This window comes from Leptodactylus fuscus, chromosome 4, assembly GCF_031893055.1.
Source record: "Leptodactylus fuscus isolate aLepFus1 chromosome 4, aLepFus1.hap2, whole genome shotgun sequence".
Taxonomy (NCBI): domain Eukaryota; kingdom Metazoa; phylum Chordata; class Amphibia; order Anura; family Leptodactylidae; genus Leptodactylus; species Leptodactylus fuscus.
In genome coordinates this window covers 201,822,741-201,848,969 of record NC_134268.1, presented here as the reverse complement: position 1 = coordinate 201,848,969, position 26,229 = coordinate 201,822,741, and the positions used below count along the sequence as shown (strand labels likewise).

The window sequence follows — 26,229 nt, the reverse complement described above, 5'->3', positions numbered from 1 at the left end:
GGCCCAATAGGTCACCTGCTTACATGAGAGGTGGGTGCAGGGTTATAAATTTTGCATTGAGGTCCAGAAACTTCAAGTAAAGCCAAATCAGATTTCCATCTCTACTGTAAAGAACACAGGTCTTTCTTAAAGGGATTCTCCAGGATTTTATGATATTGATGACATAATCCTTAGGATAGGTCACCATTATCAGATCGGACGGGTCCGATACTCTTGTTGGGCGGGTGTTTGAAGCAGCTCTTCAAGACTTAATACACACAGTGATACACACCGCATAGCTGAATGCTTGGTATTGTAGCTCAGTCCTATTCATCTGAATGGGACTAAGCAGTGAACACGACGTCAAGAACGCCTGAAACAGAAGCAGGTCTTACCCACGCATTGTGGCTTCGTCAAACAGCTGATCGTCAGGGTGGCCAAGTGTTGACCCCTCCAGTCTGACAGGTCAACAATATTAAAATCCTGGAAACCTCCTTTACCGATAATGAACCACCCTTTGCATTTTCATCCATAAAGTAGGTTTTGTTCGTAAATTCTTCTATAATTTGCCTTATTTTCTAGACCTGCATCCACATTACATTGCCTATATAGTACTTTATATTAATAGGACAAAAACCACCCATACCGCGACTCTCAGGAAAGTTTTGTACCATACCAAACAAGGAACAATAATGCTCGCTGGGACCAATGTAGCTTACAAGAGGTGAATTATCCGGCCTGTTGAAAAAACAGCGAGTGTTGATCCCGACAGACATCATTGACACTCTAGATGTTGTTCTTCATGGATGATTGAGCATGAAGAAAAATGTATGAAGTGCTCCCAACATCTGTCTACAGCTCTACTGCGGTAAACATGAGGGGTCCCCGGAGTCCCCGCACAGATCCTACCACCGGAGTGTGAACACGGAGATAATTATAAAGTACGTGGTAGTCACAGGTACAGAAAGATTTGAGTCGTGCATTGGGGACATTCTTTGGACTTTATGATAATTCCTCGCAGATACAGTGACCAAGAATATTCATGACATAATAGCAGAACACACAAGAAAAATGTAAAGTAACACGTCACCCGGGGCTAAGAACAAGATGCAGAACAAAAGTTTACATTTTACAAGATTTAGTTAAAGCACTCCCTTTAAAAAAAATTACTAACTTCTCACCGAGCTTATACAGAATAAAGGACAAAGTCATCCTACTAATATAATAAAAAAGTTTGTGGGTTTGTGTGTTTGGATGTTTGTTCCTCAATCACAGTAAAACAGCTGCACAGATTTGGCTCACATTTTGTACATACCTAGATTGGCCCCTAGAATGAAACATAGGCTGTGTCTTATGCTGCTGCTAACCCCGAATTGCTGTCCACGCGATGCTAAAGGACACAAGATGACATCATCCCAGGTCCTTCAGCTGCGCTCCGCTACATACGCGGCACAGTGTGGGCGGCCCTATGGAGAGACTGCAAACCGGAGAATATGGCGGTGACTCCACGCTCCAGAGAGTCGCGAAAATGCCGCCCTGCTGTGCGGGGAACGACACTTGTGTCTGGGTGTGCCGCTTGTGTAAGTACCCCGGGGGACTGTAGCATTTGGGGGGGGGGGGGGAAGGGGGCGGATGGAGGCACGCTGGAGAAGGGGACACGGGAGAGGAGTTTGGGGGGCTGAGAGGGGCTCGTGGGGCCACACGGCAGCGGAAGAAGGGTATAGGGGTTGCACAGGAGGAGGGGGGCCGTGGGAGAGGCAGTTGGGGGACCAAGGTGGGCCCGTGAGGCCATGCATCGGGGAGGGGGGGGGGGGGGCGCAGGAAAGGGGTATGGGGAGGGCGCGGGAGGAGGGACCACGGCAGGGGAGTTTGCGGGGGGCCAAGGTGGTTGCAGAATGCAATAAGACCAGCGTAAAAAAATACCAGTCATAACAATTTTTGTTGGAACTGACATAAAAAAAAAAAAATTGTAAACCTGAGGTAAGCAACATTATAACACCAGAAAACTAATGTAGGAAATTAAGGAGGTCATCAAGGAATTTTTCCATGGTGACCTATCTTTGGAAAGACCATAAATATAAGATGGGTGGGGGGGGCTGAGCTGCAGTACCAATGCCCGGCTACTATACAGGACACAGGGCTGAGCTGCATTACCAGTGCCCGGCTACTATACAGGACACAGGGCAGAGCTGCATTACCAGTGCCCGGCTACTATACAGGACACAGGGCTGAGCTGCAGTACCAATGCCCGGCTACTATACAGGACACAGGGCTGAGCTGCATTACCAGTGCCCGGCTACTATACAGGACACAGGGCTGAGCTGCATTACCAGTGCCCGGCTACTATACAGGACACAGGGCTGAGCTGCATTACCAGTGCCCGGCTACTATACAGGACACAGGGCTGAGCTGCATTACCAGTGCCCGGCTACTATACAGGACACAGGGCAGAGCTGCATTACCAGTGCCCGGCTACTATACAGGACACAGGGCAGAGCTGTATTACCAATGCCCGGCTACTATACAGAACACAGGGCTGAGCTGTATTACCAGTGCCCGGCTACTATACAGGACACAGGGCAGAGCTGCATTACCAGTGCCCGGCTACTATACAGGACACAGGGCAGAGCTGCATTACCAGTGCCCGGCTACTATACAGGACACAGGGCAGAGCTGCATTACCAGTGCCCGGCTACTATACAGGACACAGGGCTGAGCTGCATTACCAGTGCCCGGCTACTATACAGGACACAGGGCAGAGCTGCATTACCAGTGCCCGGCTACTATACAGGACACAGGGCTGAGCTGCATTACCAGCGCCCGGCTACTATACAGGACACAGGGCTGAGCTGCATTACCAGTGCCCGGCTACTATACAGGACACAGGGCAGAGCTGTATTACCAGTGCCCGGCTACTATACAGGACACAGGGCAGAGCTGTATTACCAGTGCCCGGCTACTATACAGGACACAGGGCAGAGCTGCATTACCAGCGCCCGGCTACTATACAGGACACAGGGCTGAGCTGCATTACCAGTGCCCGGCTACTATACAGGACACAGGGCTGAGCTGCATTACCAGTGTCCAGTCACGTGACTAGCGCTTCTTTACTGTTGCTTATAGAAGGGGGTGTGTAAACCAGTGCGCCCCCCTCATGGCGTCCGTATGAACACAAACGCAGAAATTCTCCTACTGGTACAAACCCTTTAATCCCAAAGCAAGCAAATCGCCCGAAATCTCTCCAGCACATTTTTATAATTATACCATTGCTAACATCGATTAGTGGATGTAAAATACAAATTTCATGGAAAATTATTCTTGGCCCGGGTTTAACCCTTAATCTGTGCACACGATTCCTGCGTCTTTATCACACATTGTAACGATTATTTTTTTTTCTCTTGAAATTAACTAAAACAAAGGAGGTAAAAGTGCATTGTTGAAACACTATCTTTTGGCAAAAGCAATAACATTTTCTATCACCTATTAAAAACCGCCAGCACGTATGATATCCATTATTTGCGCTGCTGTCGATGACAAGTGACCGTGCCTTCCAGGAATTCTAATTTGTTAGGTGACTGGCGATCTATTTATGCTGCTTGTAGTGACGTGATGTGTCCTATAATAGGAGTGCTAAGTTTATATATATCCAGTGCGGAGGAAGAGCCGCTCACGACAGCTCTTGGGATGATGTTACCTTTATTTCATTACTTTAAGTCTGCGTACGGTATTCACTTCAATGGGAGAAGAGCTGCAGTAACCAGGCATGGCCACTATGCAGTGTACAGAGCAGTGTACCTGTTATTAGCCGAGTGCTACAGGTGTTCCGTTTTCTGCGTGGTACCCTTTGAAGTCAATGGGATGCGCTTTTTTTCCACGTGGGTTATTTTGGTGCGGATTCCATGTGAATGGACCCTGATACTGAAATCTTGTAAAATTGGTTTGAATAAAAAAATATACTGTCATCACTAGTAGGAGACAAAAGAGATGACCGCATACTGTGCTATTATTAAATTATTTAGGATTGGTGGGGGCTCAAAACTGGTCTCTGCACGGATCAGTTGTTCAGAGTTGGTTTCAATGGCAGTACTATACAGTGTACAGAGTCTGAAGCAGAGAGCTACGTGACCCTGTTTGGTTTCCAGGCACCATTACCGCAGCTCAGCTCCCATTCGTGTCAATGGCAGCTGAGTGGCAGTAACAGCACTTGACCACTGTACAGCATTGCAGAAGTATATATACACTGTATAGATGAGGATCGGATAGGAGTAATCCATGCAGGGCAGATTATTGGGCCCCACCAATCAGATAGTTATGTACTACCCTAGGGATACTATGTAAAAATCATGCAGTAAGCTACTTCGCTATCTCCAGTCGTGACAAAATAGTATCATTTAAAGGGCATATCCAATAAGGACACTTATCCCTTAAGTACTTGAGTGCTCAGGGTCCAACCTCTGGAACCCTGAGCAATTCAGAGAACGGGGGAATCCCTTTAACTGTGATTGACATCCAAAGGATCAGTCAGGGCTGTATGTAAATCTCAATCATGGGTCTATCATTCAGTAGTCGCTGCATGTACGGCTTCGCCCTTGTGCTATCAACAACCGTAATATGCTGCTCAATAAACAATGATACTGGCAGAACCTGAAAATGTTGGTTAAGACGGAAGAGGCAGCTTAAGTCGGTGGCTGAAGATGTGGATGTGGCCCCACCCCCAGTGCACTTGTGGGTTAATTAGAATAAACATTAAAAAGATTGCTTCATTGGTTTGTGACCATCATGGTGTGTTTGTGCTCCAATAGATAGTTCCAGTGTTAGTTTAGATGTTATTTTGGTGTGGAGGCAACACGGTGGCTCAGTGGTTAGCAGTGCACTGCAGCCTTGCAGCGCTGGTGTCCTGGGTTCGAATCCCGCCAGGAACAACATCTGCAAGGAGTTTGTATGTTCTCCTCGTGTTTGCGTGGATTTCCTCTCATTTTACAAAGACAAAAAAAATGTACATTGTGATCCCTATATGGGGCTCACAATCTACATTAAAGGGGCTCTATCAGCAAAATCATGCTGATAGAGCCCCACATATGCGTGAATAGCCTTTAAAAAGGCTATTCAGGGACCGCTAAAGTTATATTAACCCCCGGTCCCGTTTTAAAATAAAACCCTAAAAAAGAATGTTATCTACTTACCGAACGTGCACTGTGGGCGGGCATTCAGGGTGTGTCTTCTTCTTCATCCACGCCTCTTCTTCCTCCGATGTCCTCCGGTCCCGTCTTCCTCCGGCGCTCGCGAGCGGACACTGATATAAAAAAAAATGGCCTGGGCGCCTGTGCAGTAGCCGTAGTAGAAGCCGCATGCTACTGCGCATGCGCCCAGGCCATTTTTTTTTATATCAGTGTCCGCTCACGAGCGCCGGAGGAGGACGGGACCCGAGGACATCGGAGAAAGAAGAGGTTTTTTTTTTAGGGTTTTATTTTAAAACGGGACCGTTTTACGGTGCCTGAATACCCTTTTTAAAGGCTATTCACGCATATGTGGGGCTCTATCAGCATGATTTTGCTGATAGAGCCCCTTTAAAAAAAAAAAAAAATTAAAGAAAAAAAAAAAAAGTTATTTTGGTGTTGACATAATTCCATTAAATTGGTTGTTGCTGATCTATCCTGATACAAGTGAACAGGAGCTGATCTGCAATAACCTGATTGATCAAAGCAGTCCGCTTCCTGTGTATATTCAGGGGCTGATCAGCGGGGGTGCTGGGTGAATAACCCTATCCAGTCTGATATTGATAACCTATCTTGAGTCTGGTTATCCATCTCTTTAGCCTGAAAAAAAAATCCTCTTTACGACACATATACATTCCCGTACCCCCGTTTATATCAGATCTTTTTCATGCAATATGCATTTTCAATCATTCAATGGAAAATAACACAGAAGACATAAAAACAGCAGTAAAAACATATACAACAATACAGTCTATAAAGCTATAAATATAACTCTATGGGGATTTTTTATGAAATCCCTATTATTAATTGATGAGGATTACAATGTAATTACTACATTGGAAAAACTGAACGCGAGTCATTACCTAATGGATAAGAAGGAACATGTCAGATTTGGGCTAAGGCCACGCTTGAGTCATCACGGAGTTACCGTCCCGCACACATATATTAGAACAGATCATTTTTACCGTTCCACTCCCATCTATCCCCTGTATATTTTTCATTGATAAGTAAAGAGACCAAGTTTTTTATTTAACGTTACCAATTATTTCCAACCCCATCTGCATATCATTTTGGAGATTTAGTGTATCCCAGCGCCGCTATGAAAACCATCTCTATCCAGCTTAAGACTTGGAAAACATCTCGCTAGAGATAACCGGGGTCCGTGGCAAAGTGTTACTACGTCTTCTATTACAAGCTTCGATTTCAACACCTAATCATATTTTAAGCCGAAAAAACAGGGCCGGTATAGTGTTACCGCTTATCAGTTTTTCTTCTCGCTATTTGCGGTTTGCTCCATCCTTTCCAAGTTACAATGTGACATTCTGTTGGCTGTATAAACACCCATAGACTTCGCTGCTCCAACACTTCAATCCTGAACTTAGAAATTGGAAAAACGCTGGAAAATTATTAGCAGATGCAGCAACTGAATTTTTTTGACATCATAGCAAAAATTCGCAGCAACCGGCTTTAGGAAAGGGGGAAGAAAAAATTTTTTTTTTGCAAAGTTTTAACAAAGCGTGTCTTATATTGAGAGCCATACTCACCAACCAGGACTATCAGCCTGTATTTTTCATTAGCTTGCCGCTGATACGGTGCCACCTCTTCAAAGGTCGGAACATCTGCTGTATCGTATTGGTCGCTCTTTTTACATTCGTACATGAATTTATTTGTTTTTTTATCCTTCCTGCTGAGACGAAAACTTCTCCTAAACCCGGCTGAAACAGAAACACATTTTTCAGATCAGAGTTGGACGTCTGTAGCCGGCTCAGGCAGCGCCATTTCATACGTATAATATTCATAAATATTTTAACAAATGTAACAGCGGAGAAATCATTACAAGACTAAAACCTCCCCCCCCCCCCTCCAAAAAAATACAGCCGAGACTGCTTTTACTTATGTACAGTTTAAAAGCGCCCGCTGAGCGATTACTTATTCATGTGCGGATCGCAGAAAAGCTGTCTATAAATCCCAGACAGCTATAGAAAAACAGGACTTAGGTGCTATGGCGAGGCAGACGGCAGAATAGTGTGGAATTTGTGCTCAGGTTTTACTGTACGGACATAAAACAAATATTGGCTCCTTTAAAATATTGGATTCATAGTCTGAAAATCCACTTCTAGCGAAAAATAAGAAGTACATGTGAGATTGTTACAGTTTATTACAAATATTACGGCTTTTACAGTTCAATGATGATTCTGTTACGTAGCCAGGACACGCAAGACGTTCTCAAAAGTCTAAGACGAAACAGTAGGAAGACAGAAAGTACGACAAGACGGAGACATCGTGATGCATTTCGATAACATTGTGCAGGATTGATCACATAGGCCGCTACAAACAAAAAAAATTTAATCCGGCGCAACACGGTGGCTCAGTGGTTAGCACTGTAGCCTTGCAGCGCTGGAGTCCTGGGTTCGAATTCTGCCAGGAACAACATCTGCAAGGAGTTTGTATGTTCTCCCCGTGTTTGCGTGGATTTTTTCCCATTCTACAAAGACATAGTGATAAAAAAAAAAAAATGTACATTGTGATCCCTATATGGAGCTAACAATCTACATATAAAAAATAAAATAAATTTAATCCAAAGAGAAAAAAAATGAGTCCTATGTCATTGGCCCCATGATATCAAACACAATTGTTCTACTCACCCAATACACAGGAGAAGGAGGAGTTGTATAGTTTAAAAGGTCAAAATTCATACAAATGAATTATACTGTATATAAAATATTCAGGGAAAATAAAAAAAAGACCTTCAAAAACAAATAATTTTAATATTTTTTTTTCCAGATTTATAATTATTCTGCTTTTTCATAAATCAATAGTGCAGTGTAGAAACTTATATACAATATACTTCATGGCCTGTGTCATTAATTATTACTCCAGCCATTATGTATTATCGGAGTGATTTTTGTGCACAAGCAGCATCATTTTACAATGAGGTCTATGGAGAGGGGAGGGGGTGATGGAGAGAGACAATGATATGAGGCCGTCTACAGCATTAAATCACTTCTATCAGGAGAAAGCGAGATAGTAATTCCTGATAGCCCAGCTGTGTTGTGAAAGAGAACCGTCTCTCTACAGTACACCAAACTGTTTCAGGAGCTCCCCTCTCTATAGACTTCTACTGTACACATTTGATCAGTAGAAGTAGGTAAATTAGTGGAGAAGCAGGCCATTTTCTTTAATAATGTATATTACAAAGTTTAATATCTTTATAGGCACTATGGACCTATGAAAAATGTAAAAAAAAAAAAAAAAGTTTAGTTACTTTTTAATTTTATGTTGATATGAAGAGATGGGTTTGCCTAGAATAAACTGCCACAACACACACATACACAAAAAAATTAAATTGTAAAGGTTGTGAAATAATCAAAATTTCACTTTACAGGAATCCTTTATTGACACCTTACGGTCAAGAATTTCCCTCCAAGGGGCCACACGGTGATTAGCACTGCAGCGCTGGAGTCCTGGGTTCAAATCCTGCAAGGAACAACATCTGCAAGGAGTTTGTATGTTCTCCCTGTGTTTGCATGGATTTCCTCCCATACTCCAAAGATATACTGATAGGGAAAAAAATGTATATTGTGAGCTCTATACGGGGCTTACAATCTACATTTAAAAAAAATAAATAAAAATAAAAATAAAAAAACGACCGCTTACACCAGCTTACTGTGTAAACCGCCATTTAAAAGAAAAAAAAATAATTTTCCCTCCAATACACAAATACAGATCAGTTACTCATGCTGCCTCCTCCCACTACTCCACCCTCCTCTTCCTCCTTCCCTCCCTTACTTTGTCACCCCAGTTGATACACAATAAGCCATAACATATACCATGAAAGATACCATTCCAGAATCATTGTTCCCAGCTACTATCACTACTTCAGTTGGATGGAACACGTGGCCTGGAACGTCTTAGGACACGACTACCAAGTCCGAATAAAAAAAAAAACAGAGAAATCCCACAGAGTCCATAAACAGTAAAAATCGAGACTTTATTGATCCATTTAACAGAACACCATGTACAGGAAATCAATGATGTGTTTCGGGCAGGGTGCCCTGTCCCCTTAGTCATATGTCAGTGCAAGGTGTCCGAAATGTGTCAGTGGTTTCTTGCACATGACGTTCTTTTGAATGGATCAATAAAGTCTCCAGATTTACTGTTTATGGACGCTGTGCTGGATATGCCATCAAAGACTACTCTAAGGGTGAATTCACACTGAGTAAACGCTAGCTTATTCTGAACGTAAAACACGTTCAGAATAAGCGGCATCTAAAGCAGCTCCATTCATTTCTATGGGAGCGGGGATACGAGCGCTCCCCATAGAAATGAATGGGCTGCTTCTTTCACTCCGTGCAGTCCCATTGAAGTGAATGGGGAGTGCCGGCGTATACGGCAAGCTCTGCTCATGCCGGAGCGTACACGCCGGCACTCCCCATTCACTTCAATGGGACTGCACAGAGTGAAAGAAGCAGCCCATTCATTTCTATGGGGAGCGCTCGTGTCCCCGCTCCCATAGAAATGAATGGAGCTGCTTTAGACGCCGCTTATTCTGAACGTGTTTTACGTTCAGAATAAGCTAGCGTTTACTCAGTGTGAATTCACCCTAACAGGTCCGGACTCTGTAAATCAGGGACGGTTCATCTATGATTTGGAATAAGCCGTAACAACTTTCTTGCATTTATTATGTTTCCAGTATGACAAGCCTCGAATGCCGTTGTATTATTATTATTACTTTTATGTTATCGTATCATGTAGTATTCAATTATAATCTATGATCTATGGGAACTATCCAGACTTCAGGGGGCAGGTGCACAACCCGGCCGAAGGTGCACCTTATTTATCCGGCGGACCCCCTGCTAGAGGAGGAGATATAGAAACTGATGTCAGTCCTCATATATCTGCCCCATAGACACTACTTACGCCGTCCATAATAACCCGCATTCTTCTGTATCGCAGACTACTCAGCGGCGCGTTCCTTGCCAGTCCGCCCGATAATACTCTGTATTAATATTTTGTTAATAATTCTGTCTGGAAGAGTTTTTATTTGGTTATCATTGTGACAAACAATGGAAAAAAAATAACTTTATACAAGGCGGTAACACGAGGAGATTATTAGTGAAGACGAATGAATGTCTTAAGATCACAAAGTGTTCCTAAGTAATAAATATGCTGTGAAGGTTTATCCACTGGGCGATTACAGACGAATCGCAGGGCTGCCGTCTCCTACATTAGTAAATGGGCTGATAAAGAATAAATAATGAGGAATCTGTGCTCAGAAAATGTTCTGCATTGAACAGTGTGTGCTAGCCGTGCCGAATGGAGGCAACGCAGAGAGTGCGAAGTAGAAAGCCAAAGATATCAATGAGGAGCTGTCAGCGAGGCAGACATGTCTGCTCCAGTCAGTACTATAATAGTGAAGCAATTTCTATCAGGTCATTCATTGTGCCATCCCTCTGTTGTTCCTCTGGGAAATTGAGAAATGTACGACTGGATTTATATTTTATTATATAAGAAAAAACAAACTAATGGCTTACATACACTAAGGGTAAGTTCTCACCTGAGTTTTTTGGACCGAAATTTAACGCAAAGGCTGCCTCAGATTCCGGTCCAAAAACCGGCTAGCCGCTATTCCGCTCCAGATTAGGCCCAAATGAATGGACCTAGTCGGGAGGAAGGTGTCGCAAGGTGGACGTCCGCGACTCAATCAGCCACGAAATTCGCCAAAATAAAGGGCAGGTCGCTTCTTTTTTGTGCAAGTGGTTTATTCCCGCTCGTGGAAAAAGGAAATGACCAGCTCCTATTGATTGCAATGGGAGTCGTTTTTTTGAGCCGGATTCTGACTCAGATTCCGCGTCAAAATCCAGCCCAAAAAACCCTGTCTGAACCAGGTCTAAGGCTTTATTCACATGATCGTTACATTTAGTAAGGACTTAATGTCTGTGATATATGTATGAATCGGTCTGTATTTGGCCATAATCACAGTGAAAAACGGCCACGGGACAGACATTTTTGAAAAGCCATTTTAAAACCTATGAAAGTCTATGGATGTATTCACGCGTCTATTTTTGCATTTGTGAAACAGATAACGATACAGCGTGTCTGTTTAAATACCTTTACAAGAAAAAAAACAAAAAATATGGGGAACCACTTGAAAAAAAAACATTACTAAATACCTTTAGTACAAGATCTTGCTTTTCCTAGAGTATTACTGAAGTAAATTAAAATGGCCGCCGCCCCGTGTCACAGACAGACTCTCAGCCTGACAGGATTTTGGAGGCAGTATCAGAGCGGATGGTGGGACCGCTGAGAAGACAAGGCCTGCTGCAGTATTGGCAGAGGATTATGGAGCGGCATTGCCTCAAAAATCCTGTCAGGTTGTTGGTTAGAAAGATAAGTGATAGGGCCAGTATGCCCCGGCGGACTGAACCTAAGCCTTACTGAAGACATGTCACATTTCATGGCAGTAATAACCTAAATAAATACAAGCCGTATTCACACAATTTAGCCCGAATGTATTTTTTTTGGTGTAAACGGTTGATCATGAACAGTGGTATACCATATACCCGTAATGGCGAACCTATGGCACTGGTGCCAGAGGTGGCACTCAGAGCCCTCTCTGTGGGCACCCATCTGTGGAACAGATTATACTGTGCTGGAGCCACCGTGGAGCAAATAGTACTGTGTGGGGACCAATGTGCAGCAGATTATACTGTGTGGGGACCAATGTGGAGCTGATTGTACTGTGTGAGGGCTACTGTGCAGCAGATTATACTGTGTGGGGACCACTGTGCAGCAGATTGTACTGTGTGGGGACCAATGTGCAGCAGATTGTACTGTGTGGGGACCAATGTGCAGCAGATTGTACTATGTGGGGACCAATGTGGAGCTGATTGTACTGTGTGGGGACCACTGTGCAGCAGATTATACTGTGTGGGAACCACTGTGCAGCAGATTATACTGTGTGGGGACCACTGTGCAGCAGATTATACTGTGTGGGGACCACTGTGCAGCAGATTAAACTGTGTGGGGACCACTGTGCAGCAGATTATACTGTGTGGGGACCACTGTGCAGCAGATTAAACTGTGTGGGGACCAATGTGCAGCAGATTATACTGTGTGGGGACCAATGTGGAGCTGATTGTACTGTGTGAGGGCTACTGTGCAGCAGATTATACTGTGTGGGGACCACTGTGCAGCAGACTGTACTGTGTGGGGACCAATGTGCAGCAGATTGTACTATGTGGGGACCAATGTGGAGCTGATTGTACTGTGTGGGGACCACTGTGCAGCAGATTATACTGTGTGGGGACCACTGTGCAGCAGATTATACTGTGTGGGGACCACTGTGCAGCAGATTATACTGTGTGGGGACCAATGTGGAGCTGATTGGACTGTGTGAGGGTCACAGTGGAGCAGAAAGCTCTATAAAGCCCCATTTGTATGACCATATTTTGCAGGCCTGTAACTGTGTGCAATTGTGGATCTGCACATTAATAAGGTTAAATTGCCGTCTTGGCACTTTGCGATGAATTAGTGGGTTTTGGGTTGCAGTTTGGGCACTCGGTCTCCGTAAGGTTCGCCATCACTGCTATATACATACACAAGAAATACACTCTAAGCCTACAGGACGTCCTCCATGTTGTGGATGATGTATTTCCAAGGCCTTCGAAGTGAGAAATACTATATAAATATGAGGCTTTGGTATTTGGTTTCCGTATCTGGCACAGTCCTATCACACAGACAGAATCTGGAGGAGGATGAAGGTTAATGTGGTCATCCAAATCCAGTTCATAAAACTGCACAAAGATTTACCGCTTCCTTCAACAATGACCCGGGTCAGTGGATGTGGGATCGCACCAGTTGTGTAAAATTCAGTTTTTGTCAGGTGTGACTTTACTTGAATCCCGTAAAAAAATATAAGTTTGTCTTGACCTTTTAGCCACTTGTTAAAATCTATCTATTATACAGCTCCCCTCCGAGCAACCCATCGAAAAGTGGAGAAAAGTTTACGAGTTTAGGATATGCAAAACAAATGGTGGGGAGAAGAGTTTCCTCTGGTGGGAATTACAAGGCGTGTAAAGATGTCACCGACTGGAGATCAGAATGTGAACCGGTGGCAGCTTTACTCCTGATGTCGGCGACAAGTGAAGACAGCGCTAATAAGAGATTTATATGGACAATGCCAGCACGTCGGTGACGGGTAACCCTCCGAGCACCTTGGAATGCTGATGGAAGACATTAAATCTTGGATTACATTACCCTACTGAAGTCGGGACTCGCACCGTTCACCACCATTAGCCACCCCGCAGCGGAAATAAGAGGGAAGCTTTGTGTATAAACCTGGGGACCTGACTACTAGTTGTGACCCAATGTTGTTTCTGGGATGTCCTCTAGTCCTAACCCTAGAGGGGTAAAGGAAGAACCAAAAATGAATACAGTCATGGCTCCAATGTCAAGGCATGTTCCTGCTTTCTCGCTTTGTGAGAACGAGTGATCTGTTGCATCACCTTCATCCATTTTATCTATTTTGCAACATTTCCATTGTGCGGCCACAAAAAAGTTGATCCTATGTAGTTTTCGGGGTGTTGAATCGCGAGGTATTATATATAAGCATTTGTAACTATAGGGACACATCTCAGGGCTCGTTCACATCTGCGCCCGGTCTCCGTTCTGCAGGTTTCCATTTCCTGCACAAAACTGAGCAGGAGACGGAAACCTACAGGACTCTTTCCTACCCATTCATTTGAATGGGTTTGAAAGATGTCCGGCCGTGAGCGCCGGTGAGCATTTTATGCTCTCCGCCGCAAAACCGTTTTTTTAAAATCAGACACAGAGTCGGACGTGCAGTACTCTGTGTCCGATTTTAAAAAAACGGTTTCGCGGCAGAGAGCATAAAACACTCACCGGCGCACACGGCCGGACCCAGTCTGACAGCTTTCCGTCTTTTGCATGCAGAAGACAGAAAGCGGAGAATGGACTCCGGGCACTAGTGTGAACCTAGCGTAACTGCTACCCAAAACTTCCCTTATACACAGACATCAGTCGATACAAGGTGGTCCCGGTTGAAGAGTTTTGTCCCTATTAAAATTAGGTTTTTCAGAATTTTCTTACTTAATCTACTTGCAAAAATCAGGAAATCATGTCAAAAACCTTGTCAATCAATGATGGCCGCTAATGCTGCCTCCACCGACATCCCTGTCATGAGATTCCAGGTTTTATGTAGGTGCACATAAGAGCACCAGCAACAATAGGTCACCAATTCATACCTGTACTCAATAGTGGTGACAGTCCACTGGTCCTAAATGGAGTCTTCTGGTCACAAGCCGTCATCACCCCAATTCTTATGATTGGTGGGGGTTTAAACACTGGACTTATTGGGAACGTTCCAGTATAGTGTATCATCTATTCAATTAAATTCCCGCATATTCTAAGCTTAGGAGTCCAGTGGGTGGTCCTACTCGTGACTGACAGACACCATGCTCATCCTGATATTTACTTTTAGGATTCATGCCCGTGACCGAGTGTCTCTTCTGAGGATGGGGATGTTCCAATGCCCCATTCCGTTAGTTATGGAACAAGTCCTGTCCTGCTCCGTCACATTGAGACTGAACCCCCCATTGATATCAATGTCATCCAAGTGCATTCTGCTAAAAAATTGTACCTCCTTGCCTTACACAGTCAGATCTCATGCAAAGACCCGATGTGTACTGGATGCTGATCACTTATGGACAGGATAGGCCATCAATATCTGATTGGTTGGGGTCCAACAACACATAGATCCCACAACTGATCAGATGATCCGGCTTCTGGAAGCTGTATATAATGGTGAACAGGAGCATAGCCGCTTCTGGCAGCCAAATCAGCTGATCAGCGAGGTGTCGGAGTGTCAACCACCACCGATAAGATACTGATGACGTATCCAGTCAATAGTAACTTGGTTTATAATACACATGGGGTCTTGGAATCCCCTCCTTTAACCTGCCACCTCTCCTTGTCAGTTCCTCTTCTTTTCTATTTCTCCTACTGTTATTTCCATCAGCGAATTTTCAATGTTCCAATGACTGTAATCTGAAGACTCGGATCTGAACACCGCACCGGTAATGATACTTATTGGAGATTAAGTCCACAATATTTCCAGTAAAACGATCCCCCCGATAGCAGAGGTTACTGGTTGTGGCGCGTCTATATATATATGCATGGCACCAACAAGCACAAACAACACAAAGTATCATCTGGATAAAGCCGCTGACATCTGGATGATGGAGGAAATGGTTAGAATTTTCTGACTGATTGACAGCTCCGATATTAGAGACAGCTGCAGCGAGAACCAGAACATGTTCCCGTCTGTGGTTTGTCAACAGTAAATGCCACAAGCCAGGATTTAACTCCACCGATCTAACTTTTATGTTGTCATGACAGAAACACACAAAGCATCTTGGATCTTACGATACGTCCGTGAGGTTATATGAAGTGTTTTGACTGTTTGAGATTGCTCCCAATGAACAGTATTTGATGGTCTACCCAAAGCATATCCTATTACCGAAAAATACTAGAGAAGCCATAAAAGCACAATGTGTAGCAGCCACTTCTGAGGAGCACGGAGGAAATCGATGCAGGCAGATCATTTACTTTCATACACACAGCTGCCGAAAGAATGTGATATACATTGCAGAAATGTCCCGTGCTTATACCACATCATCCTCCGCTGTAAACTTCAAGAGATATCGGACTCCTTAAAGGGGGCGGAAGAACCGCTCTAATATAAACTGCAAGCTATTCCAGTTATAAAGTGTCATTCCATCGGGCGCAGTACCACAATCCGTACTGTAGGTGGCGCAAGTGCCTTTGCTCCCCGCATGGAACATTCAGACTAAACATCCTCAGACAACATGGAAATTCAGTCAATGGATCGATAGAGGACGGTGGGATTATTTTACTTGCTGTATAATTAATACAAATGACTGGGGTCTCCATTACTCCGGGCTAACAGTGGAACACGCATGGAAATGTTGGCATATACAGACTGGTTTAATTTACTAGAAGTGATCTTATCTGATTTTTCTGACATTTTTCCAGAACCACTTTGCTTTGCTGACATAATACGTGCAAATATAATTACTCATTTATGTAGTCAACAAGTCACTTCTGCAGCGGCGCGGACCTCTCACAACCGGGCTGTATAGTCCTGCTGCCAAGTACTTGGAGGGAACAATTTATGTGCCACTGAGGGTTATAGAGCTGTCTAGTCAATGCCAGAGCGACATTTATTATGTGGACATTTACGACTCCTTGTAAAGCACTGGATAACTTTCCATATCATATAATACACGGCATGGTAGCCTCGGAGTCCAGGGCTTGGGTTCTACCAGGACGACATCTGAGAAGGCTTTGTATGTGACCCCCTAGGTCGTAATGAGACTCATTTTTTAGAGTAGTGAAGGAGTCAGACGAGGACATGGCAATCTTTGGTCACCAACAAGAGTGGTGGCCAAAGTACCTGTGTAGCCCTAGCCTCAGAGACAGGGAACATAGCCAAGTATAAAGCTGTATGGAGAGAATGGGGCTCTTCTGCATCAAGGCCCACGAGTCTGGAGCTATACCCTTGCCTAGTGTGTCTATAACCCAGCCAAGACACATAAGATAACGTTCAACCAGCGGTTCATTCCTCTCACCACCACCACGGACATGCACTGTCGGTGAGATGAGCAGTCCACGTGTACTGAATGGGAAAGAAGAGGAAGCCGTTGTCAGACACATTCAGCATTGGATTGTCTTCCCAAAACAAGGGGCAGCTGAAATCCAAAAGCTTGATTGTCATCTCCCCAAATATCTGTTATTACAGAGATGGGAGAACCCATACTTAGTAGATGGTCACTGGTTCCTTTGAAACTGACTAGTTTGGTCGAAAGTCATCGAATGTGCAGGACAAGCTTAAAGGGATTATCATTAAAATGAGATATTTTGTTCCTAACACGTAGGAATAGCCTTGAGAAAGGCTATTTTGTGGCTTCAAGCCTAAGCGGTCACAAAAAGAATGGCCGTGGGCATGTGCAGTTGGCTGTGCCCGAGGCTCAATGGCAGAGCCAACTGCGCATGCGTATAAGTTTGACCCCTAGCGCCGGAAGAAGACGCGGAGAGAGGCCGTTCCAGACGAAGATGGAGGCGGCGCTGGAGATTTCTCAGAGAGAGAACTCATTTGTATACTGAAGAAAACCGAGATTTCTACCAAACGGCGGTGCGGATAAGACATCTAAAGGTAGGAGAAGAATAGACTTTCTTAAGGCTATTCCTACGTGTTAGGGACAAAAAAAATGTCATTCTAATGATAGAATCCCTTTAAAGGGATTTTCCAGGCTCCAAATAAGTTTTAAATAGACAATCATTTTGCGTAGTAATGTCCCCTGATAGCCCCCACACACTTATAGACGTGCTCCCGTGATCCCCCTAGGGTCCCGGCTGCTCGCTGGGATTATTTAAATGACAAACTTCTGGCAAGAACATCTGGGAGCTTCTTACAGGAATTCTCCAGTTTTGCTCAGGAGTCAACACAAGGAAAAGCCCAAAACCGTCCCCCTCGACTCTACTCCGCTCCCCTAGACTGTACCGGCTTCTTACAAAATTAAGCGTAGAGCTAGCCCGAGTACATCAAGGGAAACTACCAGGTCGACTTGGGACACTAAACCATCCACAGGTCCTTATGGGCCAACTCTGTAAAGCCATATGTGCCTGTAATAAAAATAAAAAAACTTCATCCTTACTCCTCACGCCATCGCAGTTCTTTACTGAAGAAGATGCCTTGTATCTTCGGTACCCGAGGGTGTACGTCCTCGACTTTACTGAACTGCGCAGATGCTGGGAGAACCAGAGATGAGTTAACAAGGACCTGTTAGTGGATTAGTGTCCCAAATCTACCCGAGACCCTATGTACAGGACCAGAATTGTATCCGCAATTGTGCCGAACTGTATATCTCTATGGACCCATACACAAGTCTGCATTTTTGAGGATGTGTTTTCGGGCCATAGGAGGGGTCCACAAATTCTGAAGCACGTCCTATATTTGTCTGTATTTGTGGCACAGACCAGTGAAGGGAATCATACAAGATCCATGACTGCGGAAGACATACTGATACAATGTGGACATGTCTATGGGCGGAATGCGGATCAGTATTTGCGGACAACGGTCACTACGCTCGTGTGAATGTAGCCTTACGGATTCTCTTAAAAGGGCTTTTCCAAGCTAGAGTTACCGATGACCTATCCTAAAGTCAGCGACGGGAAAAAAAATCACTGTCTACTAGAGATGAGCGAACACTGTTCGGATCAGCCGATCCGAACAGCACGCACCCATAGAAATGAATGGAAGCACCTGTGACGCTGATTTTGCTGGCGGCCAGCCGGCGTCACAGGTGCTTCCATTCATTTCTATGGGTGCGTGCTGTTCGGATCGGCTGATCCGAACAGTATTCGCTCATCTCTACTGTCTACCTACCATTGAAGTGAATGGAGATTGATCTCGTGTAGAATTTGGAGCTCATTTTGAGTCTCAAAACCAGCTCCAAACAGTTCCGTGTGAACATACCCTTAGATAGTATCAGGAAATCTACCGCAATATCTTACAAAATAAAGCAAATAATATAACAAAGAAACGTAAGCCCCTTTTTTCCTAGCACCGCACCATGACATAATCTATAAAACTGAGCCTGATCTTTATTAAAGTCTTCAGAATAAATCTGCTGACACTCGGCGTGACCGCAGCGCTCATTCCTTGTCATTTACTAGCTGTAAAGTTTTGTTTGACGAGAGAAAAAGTTCACAAAGTTGATGTCTGTGTTTACATGTAATGTCATCACTCCAGCAACAACATCATATCGCCGGCAGCACCCGCCGCACACTCAATTAACTGACTTAAGATTTAGGTCTGCAGTCAAGGAGCTGTAAACATTCAGGATTTTAGGTTACGTTACACACACTGGGGTCTATAAGGAAGACACATAGGAGCTGCAAAACTTACTAGAACCTATATGCACATCAAACTAATTTCCTAGGATAGTTACTAATTTTTGGAAACAATCTCAAATTCGTCCAATTCATGGTACGAAAAGACTAATAAAAACTCATACCACATAGTGGACAACCCACCTGAATAAAGATCGTCTCCAAGTAGTTTAGGGGGTGTTCGCTGGGGCTGGGCTGGAGACAGAATGTGTCACCAATTTATATATACAGTATATACTTGAGTATAAGCCGACCTGAATATAAGCCGAGGCCCCTAATTTTAGCACAAAAAAAATGGGAAAACTTATTGACTCAAGTATAAGCCGAGGGGGGGAAATGCAGCAGCTACTGGAAAATTTCAAAAATTAAAATGGTCGGAGTTTTTGGGTGCAGTAGTTGCTGACTTGAGGGGGGCTTTTTCAGCACAAAAACTGTGCTGAAAAATTCAGCTTATACCCGAGTATATACGGTACATCAAAGTTTTCTACATATGCTCTGTGCAGAGAGAACTGTGACATCATCTATTGTCAGTAGTGAATGCAATGGTGGGTCAGTGGTAGGGGTAGTAGCAAAGCATTGTGGGAAATAAACACCGATCTTGATCCCAACTAAAAATATCGTGTTCGGAATTCCGATCGCGATCGTGAAATTTTTTTCGATCGCCGATCAGAATCCGATCTTTTCCAAACATTTTCCTTTTACCACTATGCTGCTGTAACACGCTGAAATTTCCCCAATGTGGGACTATTAAAGGATTATCTTATCTTATAGAGGTGAAATCTTCTATTGTAATCCTATCTGTCTTGTCTGTGATGGAAATGAGTTGACTACTGCAAACTAAACCCTTACATAATTGTCAATATATTATTAAATGGGTTGTCTGGGCTTGCATAAACAGCCTTCTCTAGACCATTCTAAGGACTACAAAGACGATAAGTCAAAGTTAGGGTTGAGTCGATCTTGACTTTTCAGGATCAATTTTGAAATCCGATTTCCGATCATTTTTCATTCGAACCCAATCTCGATCCCAATTCCGATCCTAATGCAAGTCAATGGGATCGAATTTTAAAAACAATCCTATTCACTATACAGCATGGAATCTAACAATTGAACGCTTTAATTGTTAGAATAAACGCTCTGTAGTGATTTTTTTAAAAAATCACTAAGTAGCCAAAAGATTTTTTTTTTTAATCCTCTGGCTACTTAGTCCCCCCTGGTGTCCACTTACCTGCAGAGATGGCTGGTCCAGTGCCCGGTGTTCTCGTTCTTCTTCGCCTCGCTGCACCCGCCTCCCAGGTTAGGAGAGTGTGGGCGGGGAGACGTGACGTTTCCCCTCCCAGTACCCGTCCACACTCTCCTAAGCCACAAGCCCCAACTTCTTCCTAGCTCTTTAACACTAACCTGGGAGGCGGGGGCAGCGAGGCGAAGAAGACCGAGAACACCGGGCACCGGACCAGCCATCTCTGCAGGTAAGTAGCTACTAGAGCTGTTAGCTAGTCTTCCATTAGAATGAATGGACGCAGCCGGCGCGCAGGGGGTTAAGGCTGTGTGCTGGCTGCTTCCATTCATTCCTATGGAACCGCAGCGATGCCTTCACACTGAGTATACACTCCGCTCAGAATGAGTGGAGCGTATACTCAGTGTGAAGGCTAACATTATTAGCTTTTCCCACAATGCTTGGCTAGTAGCAAAGCATTGTGGGAAATAAACACCGATCTTGATCCCAACTAAAAATATCGTGTTCGGAATTCCGATCGCGATCGTGAAATTTTTTTCGATCGCCGATCAGAATCCGATCTTTTCCAAACACGATCGCTTAACCCTAGTCAGAGTCCTTTTCCTTTCAATGTCTCAGAAAAGCACAAGGGACCCTTTCCAAGATGGGATCCTGGACTTTGAACATGTTCTTAGAACTACATCTAGAGAAAAGGGACTGCATGTAAGGAATACGTGACCATTCGATATCTGTAGCAGCAGTCAGATAGGAAAAGTATAATGTAAAATAAGAAAATGCCCCTTCAAAAGGTGATCACTGCTTAGACTTCGCGAGGACTCAATGGCAGACTATGACCAACATGAGTAAAAAGTCTATTATAATAATAAAGGAACCTCCATCACTGAATCCAAATCCATAAAAATAAAGATGATGGCCCTGTTACAGTCCATAGGACCTGTGAGCTCTGTTGGTGTCCATCTTTTTAGGCACCTGGCTCTTCCATTCGTTCCCTTGTTCTGCTCTTACAAACAAAAATTGAAGCCAATACACCAATGTGAACATACCCTAAGTCTAATGATTCTTGAGAAGCAAAACCTAGCGTCGTACTGTATGCCTATACCATGACATACGATCATGATTTTTAGCAGAAAACCTTGCAAACATATACAATAGCGAAAAGTTGAAATATAATGTGAACAGAAACTAAGGCTAAGATCATGCCATATTCTGTGGGAATGCCAAGAGATCCTTCCGATGTACTCATCTAATGTATCTATAGACTATTATTAGCCAAACATATAACAAGAGTGTCCTTTTGTCCTTCCGTACATGCTGCCTTACCTTTGGCTAACATTTGCCTCAATGTCACTGAAAAAGCATAGATGACTACACTTTCAATACATGTGTATTAACCCTTTCCCTACTAAGGACAAATAAGCCCTTACAGGTTGACACATTATTTGTGCCGATGGCTATATCTCTGGCAGTACAGCAGGTAGACACATGTGCTGTTTTAAAATCTGGGATCACAATTCTAGCTGTGATACAGTTGGAGAGACACCACTTAGACCCTGAAGCTCGAACTTCTGACGGTGTGGTTATATACTCCAGCTGTATCGCAGCTAGAAAAGTGAACCCAAATTTTAATACAACACATACAGTATGTCTAGCTGCTGTACAGCCAAAGATATAGCCATTGGTACAAATAATGTGTCTATTTTTAGCTAGTCCAATCTCATATTTTTGCATGTAAACCCCTTTTAAATGTAAAGCCCCATGGAATTAATGGTGCTCTAAAAATAAATAATAATAATAACTGACTGCTATACAGCCAGAGATATAGTCAGTAGTAGCAAGGGTGTTTCTCATACATCTGACTGCTATACAGCCAGAGATATAGTCAGTAGTAGCAAGGGTGTTTCTCTAACGTCCTTGACTACTGAATTGCCTTCCACTTATCCAGAAATTACAGATTTTTCCAAGAAATCATTGCTTGTAAGACCTCATTCACATATGTGTCGGTATTCCCTCTGGAGGAATCCACATGAGGAACCCCTGAACAGAATACTGAACGCAACTGCAAGCGGTGTGCCAGTGAAAGCACATGGACCCCATAGACTATAATGGGGTCCGTGTGCTTGATGCCAGATCTCAGCAGGGATCATGAGGACAGGAAAGTACTTCACAATCTACTTTCCTGTCCATGATTCGTGCGGGCAGTGCGTGGCAAGCACACAGACCCCATTATAGTCTACGGGGTCCGTGTGCTTTCACTGCACAGTGTTTGCAGTTGCGTTCAGTATTGCGTTCGGACTCCCGAAAGCACATGTGAACGAAGGTTAAGACTTCCTACATTAGCCAGATGACCACAAGGACAAGCAGTATTTCCCTATCCAGGGTTACACAAGATCTCCTTTCCTTACTAACCTAATCTAGGCATTCTGACCCTATGAATCACACTTAGACAACATGCATCCAGCACAGGGAAGGATAAAGATTATTAGAAAGTCTGTCGGAGCTTTACGTCTTTATATAAATGGATCTTTTAATTTCGCTATTATTTTTCCATCTCCCGGTCTACACGCACTAAGCCTGTATTATATAAACTCACATGAAATAACTAAATCCACTAAGGATTACCAGACATTATAAAAATGCAATTGAGAGAATGCAGTGGCTGAACATTGTCAGAAGTCATTTCACATGTGCCAGCCATCCCGGAGCATGCGAACCATCCATGTGCAGGACAGGTCTACTAGTCTAAATGAGTCTGCTCAAACATAGCAGACTAGGCTTGTCTCTGGAGAAACTCCCAGATTTATCCTGCGTTCATAAAAACCCCTGGATATGTCTTCTGCGTATAAGAAAACATTGAGGCGAACAGTAAACAGATGATTTTCATCTGTGTACGCCATATGTTCACAAAAGCCTCTTGTTGGGGAACTATGCAAACGACTTGGCTAATAGGAACCTGCGGCCGGTACAAAACCTTCATTATCGGCCTCGGGATCGGTCTTAAATAATTAAAGGAGGCTGGCAAAATAAGAAGATCACTTAAAGGTGTGCTGCTGGAATTGAAATCTAAGACGCAGGAGCAGGGAGAGACTAGATGAGAGGGAGGTGGTGGGGGTGGGGTGTTATCCATACAACATCTTAGTAAATTGGACTGGTAGGACGAAATCTTTGCATAAAATATCAAATATAAAAAAAAAAAAACAAAGGTCTGATTTTAAATGTTGTTTTTCTTGCAATTTTTTTCCTTCAAAGTTCTAAAATTCCAGAGAAGTTTTATTTTTAAAGGAAAGGTCTACATCGCAACCTATATCTGATGGTATCGGACCAATACACGGTAGCTAAAAATTGCGCAACTTCTGAATTAAAAATCGTTTCGTGTCTACAGCTCCTATAAAAAACAAACGAAAAACTGTGTTTCCATTGTGACAGACAACAAACAAACCGCTGATCCTGCAAACAGGCGCTGCTCCCTTCCACTCTCTCTTTTGGGGTCTCTAGTTTAGCAAGAAGCAGGGGACAGTTTACAGGGGCTACAGTTGTAGAATCAGACTACATAGGATTTGCAAAATAACGCAACGTATACGATCCAGGCTCCCATTGAAATCAATGGGAGCTTTTATGGCGCTCAAAGTCTCACACGCCGTATATGTGCCAGATCACGCGGCACGTTACTCCATGTGAATGGACCCTTAGAAGGGAGGGGCTCAGATTAATGGAAAACCCACCAGTCCTTAGAATTGGGGTCCTCCCGCTCTTCCAAACCAGCACCTCGATAGTAAGGAGGAAAGGTATGGAGTATGGCGGGGTATATAGGTTGACCCCTTAGGGGCTAGTTCAAACGGGGCAAGTTGGCAGCAGATTTTGACACGGAATCTGCCCCAAAATCGGCTGCTCCTATTGACTTCAATGGGAGCCGCTCGCTTCTTTTTTCCAGCGGAAAAAAGAAGCAAACTGCCCTATCTTGCCGCGGAGTCTGCGGTGCGAGGCTCCAGCCCATTCATTTGGGCCTAATCCATCGTGGTATGCCAGAATGTGTACATGTGGAACCCCGTGTGAACTAGCCCTAGGAGGTACAGTGAAGTCGGCCAACCCCCACCAATCTAACAATTGCCCCCAAGCCATTAAATGCTATTTTCTGGGCAAAGTACTCCTCTGTAGACCCTCCATTGTTATCCACAAGGTTAATTGTCCTCCTGCCATCTTTTCCAACCATTGGCATAAGGTAAGAAGGTGGACGATAAAAGGGTTAAAAGGTGAAAGGTGAGAATGACGCATGTCCACGCACTACAAGTAAGTGTTACCTCCATAGACCTGGACATCATCAATAATTTTTACTGCAGTATATAAAATACATAGTGCATGACGACATACAAAGAAAACCGACTTGAACGTTTCGTAAAGGTATCGGCATCTGAACCTAAAACGCTTTCATCCCATGTATGTTGTGCTGGAAAACAAGCGAGATAACTTTGGCAGTTACCGCTGCAAGGAATTGTGGAGCAGGAGCCTGGAGATGGGATGAGAGGTGCGGCAATAAACTTGTTCCTGGCAACGGCATAAAGCTCAAGGAGACGCAGTTCACACAAAGGTGAAGAACCGCTGGATCAGAGACACATCCACAGCATTCCATGTTCAACAAGAGCATATAAAACCTGAACATACTGAAAACTTAAAGACATAATAGGGAAATAACTCATATCTTGAGACCTCCTGACAACACCTCCAAGAAATTGGGTCCTACTCTTCTTCTACCACCCATGTTAGACTAGGTGTTAAGAATTCCCTGTACAGATGACGTCACATTCATTGGTCACATAATACAGAAGCAGATCAGTCCCAATGAAGTGAATGAGGCTGAGTTGCAATACCAAAATCGGCCACTATACAACGTACTGTGCAGTGAAACGGCTGAATCATTCAAAGAAATGCAGCGGCTTCTTCAACCGCAAATCATATTAATGATCTATCTAATGGACAGCTCACCAATATGTAAGTCCTGGAAAACGCCTTTAAGTCTTGAAGCTATTCTATCACTAGAATCCCTTTTTGAGCTTACACCACATTGGAATAGACTTAAGAAAGGCCATTCTTCTCTTATCTTTGTTATTCTGATCTGTGCCGCCATTCCGGTGTTATTTAGTTGTTCCCTGTCCCCTGTGCTGCCTGAAGACTTGCCTCTGCCTTCTTCTCCCAACCGCCTCTTCGCATCGGTTGCGTCTTCAGCCGAAAGAGCCGACTGTGCATGTTTGTTTGCCATTTTCCTGTGGCCTCTTACACATTTGTCTGTTTGGCCACAAGAAAATGGCTGCACAGACATGTGCAGTCAGATCTGAAGACGTGGCTGATGATGCGGTGAAGAGGCAGTCAGGAGAAGAAGACAGAGGCGAGTCTTTGGGCAGCGAAGGGGACAGGGAAAAACTAAATAACACCGGAATGAACGCACAGATCAGAATAACAAAGGTGAGAGAAGATTAGTTTTTAAGGCTATTTCAATGTCTTCTTCTGGCGCAGGCTCGTAACCTAGCAGAGCAGACTGCGCAGGCGCAGTCTGGAAAATAGCGGGAAAATGTCCGCTAACAATACTGTGCAAGTGGCCATTTTCCCGTGACCTGTGCGCCTGCGCAATCTGCTCTGCTAGAAGTTACAAGCCTGCGCCGGAAGACATTGAAGATGACGCGGCGGACGAAGAAGGAGGCGGTGCTTGGAGACGCTTCTCTGGCAGCGATGGTGATGCCCTCATCGCTGTTTGAGCGCTGGGGCCCACCCCCTTCGCTGCGAGAGAACACATTTGTATACTGGTAAAAACCG

At 44.1% G+C, this 26,229-nt stretch overlaps 1 protein-coding gene across 1 annotated transcript in view; it reads right to left on the bottom strand.

Annotated features, from left to right (window-relative positions):
• Positions 1-26,229, bottom strand: part of MPP7 (MAGUK p55 scaffold protein 7) — a 267,439-nt gene that overhangs the window by 39,427 nt on the left and 201,783 nt on the right. The window contains exon 13 of the mRNA XM_075271728.1: positions 6,740-6,910. Coding sequence (XP_075127829.1) covers positions 6,740-6,910 — 171 coding nt within the window. The remainder of the gene's footprint in view (positions 1-6,739; positions 6,911-26,229) is intronic.